At 40.6% G+C, this 3,663-nt stretch overlaps 1 protein-coding gene across 1 annotated transcript; it reads left to right on the top strand.

Moving 5' to 3' along the window:
* Positions 1 to 534: 534 nt before the first annotated feature.
* On the top strand, positions 535 to 3,189 carry LOC131009244 (probable xyloglucan glycosyltransferase 9). Its single transcript, XM_057936518.1, has 3 exons — positions 535 to 543; positions 2,494 to 2,784; positions 2,880 to 3,189. Exons 1-3 carry the CDS (start codon positions 535 to 537, stop codon positions 3,039 to 3,041), a joined length of 462 nt encoding a protein of 153 aa, XP_057792501.1. The 3' UTR covers positions 3,042 to 3,189.
* Positions 3,190 to 3,663: the final 474 nt, after the last annotated feature.

The raw sequence follows: 3,663 nt of genomic DNA, 5'->3' as shown, positions 1-3,663 counted from the left end.
TGGGAGATAGAGCAACGACAATTGGGCTTAATCGACTCAGCGCCCTTACCTCTTTCATTTCCAGCTTTGCTTAATGGTGATGACGAATATATATAACCCCCCTACTCATATGCATAAATCTGCATTTACTCATAAATAAGGGTGTGCATAAACGGCAAGAGGGAGGAACAAAGAGAAATTGGGTATAATGCCCTAATTAGAAGATTAACTTGAGTAAAAACGTCAAAACGACGTCGTTTAACATCAATACGATGTAGTTTAATTACCCAATGTCAAAACGACGATATTTTTACTAAGACACGTGTATATACGCGTGGCGTGTTAAATGACACGTCGGATTTTAGGATGCCAGAATCAAATTTTATGGAAAAATTGAACGAATTGCAAAATTCATAATTTAATATGTAATTTTTAAAATTAGTCTGCAAAATGTAAAAATGATTAAAGTAGTAAAGTTCGTGTATTTTGGTACAATTAATCCCATTAATAACACAAGTATTATGCAATGGCTATATATAATTTTTAGAGAAAGTAATGGCTACGGTAATACTTTCATTGGGCATTTCAAGAGAACTATAAATGTCTATTCAGCTTATAAATAAGGCTACAATCGATCATTGCTATAACTATTTCTTTCTCTAGTCACAATAATCGGAATGGTCAGCTATTAATTGCCTACCATATGTAGCCTTAGATCTTAGCTGTAGTTAGTTTTTTTTTTTTGGGACGTAGCTGTATTTAGTTAGGTGAATAACAATTCACACTCTTTTCTTTAAAAAAAAAGAAAAAAAAAAGAAAAAGAAAATCACACACATTAAGGATTCACAGTTTGATATCGATCTACTTCAATTTCGAAGAACAAAAACGTGTAGTTCTCGTTTCCCTAATTAATAATTATACAAATCAATTATTAACTTGTAGAATTTAGTTTTTATTGGAAATTTCTAACGTGGGTACGCACATTCTACTTGTATATTTACTGATTTACATAAAGAGCAATAATTATAACTTAAAATAGTAAAACAATAGAAGAATTGGTAATAAAATTAGGTGCAAACCACCACTACAAGAAAAGCTATCGGACACCGACGGAATTACCGACGGAATTAATTCCGTTACAAAATAACGACCGAATAACGACGGATTAACGACGGAAATACTCTTTCATACATAGCGACGGATTTACCGACGGGTGTTGGCGGGAATCTTTCCCGCTAAATTACCGACGGAATTACCGACGGATCCCCGATAAAAAATTACCGACGAAAAGTTTTCCGTTGTTATTACTTTTTTTTAATTTCCGCGATTTTAAAAATTGCAGATAGCGATGGAACATTCCGTTGCTATTTACCGACGGACGATATTCCGTTGCTAATAATTATTTTAAATAACCGAAAATATTTATTTTAAAAATAACAACGGAATTCACGTCCGTTGCTAAATAGAAACGGAATTTTCCGTTTCTATTCCGTTGCTAATAATCATTTTAAATAACCGAAAATATTTATTTTAAACATAACAACGGAATTCACGTCCGTTGCTAAATAGCAACGGGAGTTTCCGTTGCTAATAATTAATTCAATTAACCGAAAATATTTATTTTAAAAATAACAACGGAATTCAAGTCCGTTGCTAAATAGCAACGGAATTCACGTTCGTTGCTAAATAGTAACGGAATTGTCCGTTGCTATTCCGTTGCTAATAATTAATTCAAATAACCGAAAATATTTATTTTAAAAATAACAACGGAATTCAAGTCCGTTGCTAAATAGCAACGGAATTCACGTCCGTTGCTAAATAGTAACGGAATTGTCCGTTGCTATTCCGTTGCTAATAATTAATTCAAATAACCGAAAATATTTATTTTAAAAATAACAACGGAAATTACGTCCGTTGCTAAATAGCAACGGAATTTTCCGTTGCTGAGCCCTAAAAAAAAGCTGAATGAACCGCGCCTCCTCCTTCATTTTTTCAACACAACTTTCACTTCTATTTCTCAAAATTCCCAAATTTCCCCCCTCCGATTCCCCATTTCCGGCGACTCCCGCTGCGTGCTCCCCTCCGGCGACTCGTCCACGCCGCCGTTTCCACCGCGCCCTTGCTCGCCCCGCCTCGCTCCGCCCCGCGCCGCTCTGCGCCTTGCGCTGCTGCCCGCCCCGCACCGCTCCGCGCCCTGCGCTGCTGCCCGCCCCGTGCCTCGCCGCTGGTCGCCCCGCCTTGCGCCGCTGCCGCCCTGCGCCGCTGCTCGCCCCGCCCTGCGCCGCTGCCCGTCCCACGCCGCGCTGCTGCCCGCCTCGCTCCGCCCCGCGCCGCTCCGCGCCCTGCGCTGCTGCCCGCCCCGCGCCTCGCCGCTGGTCGCCCCGCCTCGCGCCGCTGCCGCCCTGCGCCGCTGCTCGCCCCGCCCTGCGCCGCTGCGCCGAATGTGGCTCGTATTAATTATGCGTGGCGTGGGGCCATATCTAATGAATATCTTGTTTTGGGTTTGGATTGTAGGATAATGATGAAGTAGGGCTGGTCCAGGCAAGGTGGTCATTTGTGAACAAGGATGAGAATCTACTAACAAGGTTGCAGCTCATCAATTTGGCATTTCATTTTGAAGTGGAGCAGCAGGTTAATGGACATTTCCTCAATTTCTTCGGGTTTAATGGGACTGCCGGAGTTTGGAGGATTAAGGCGTTGGACGAATCTGGTGGTTGGATGGAGAGGACCACTGTTGAGGACATGGACATTGCAGTCCGCGCTCATCTTCATGGATGGAAGTTTGTCTTTCTGAATGATGTCGAGGTACTAATGCTATTCCACGGTCATCTTGCTGATTACTGGTGATCATCTGTTAATTTGGTTGCTGACTAATTAGATTGTATTTGTGTAACTTTCAGTGCCAATGTGAATTGCCAGAGTCTTATGAAGCTTACCGCAAGCAACAGCATAGATGGCATTCTGGCCCGATGCAGTTGTTCCGTCTCTGTTTGCCAGCTATTATAAAATCCAAGGTAAGGTATTTAATGATGTTTATTTTAGGTGATAGTTTAGATAGATAAAAGTAATATAGGGCTAATCTGCATCATAGTTTAATGATTGAATAGTTTCTAGCTTGGTTAGTTTAGTCCATCACTCAAAGTAACACCTAACGAATCCATGAGTTATACATGTATAAAATTTGAAAATTGTAATGCTGATTGCTATCAATATTTGGGAGGAGGTTCTAGTGCGAGAGGAGGTTCTAGTGGTAAGGGTGCTGCATCATCCGCAGGACACCCTACATCATCCACAGGATCAGATGGAGGGATTGCTGCATCTGTACGGGATATACAGCTGACTCATTCACCTTCATCTTCAGCATCGGTCCCTACTGAGGCATCAGAGGCTACACAGACTGGACGTACTACACTCATCATCAAATATGGGTATAATTTTTATAGTTATACAATCTTATGAATTAATAAATGATATTTCTGTTCTAATGACTTTGAATATTAATTGTAGGAAATTACATCCCTTGGGGATGGTTCCATCCGTAGTCACTAAGATTTTCAAGCAAGTTCAAAATCCAGAAGGCTACAGTTGGAAACTCACTCCACTTAGTGTTAAGACGGCGTACTTTGAGGAATTCAAGGTATGAATATAATTTAATACAAGTTGTTTAACAATAAACATATACAT

Source organism: Salvia miltiorrhiza, chromosome 1, assembly GCF_028751815.1.
Source record: "Salvia miltiorrhiza cultivar Shanhuang (shh) chromosome 1, IMPLAD_Smil_shh, whole genome shotgun sequence".
Classification (NCBI taxonomy): Eukaryota; Viridiplantae; Streptophyta; class Magnoliopsida; order Lamiales; family Lamiaceae; genus Salvia; species Salvia miltiorrhiza.
The sequence above is the reverse complement of the archived record's forward strand: the minus strand, read 5'-3'. Positions and strand labels throughout refer to the sequence as shown.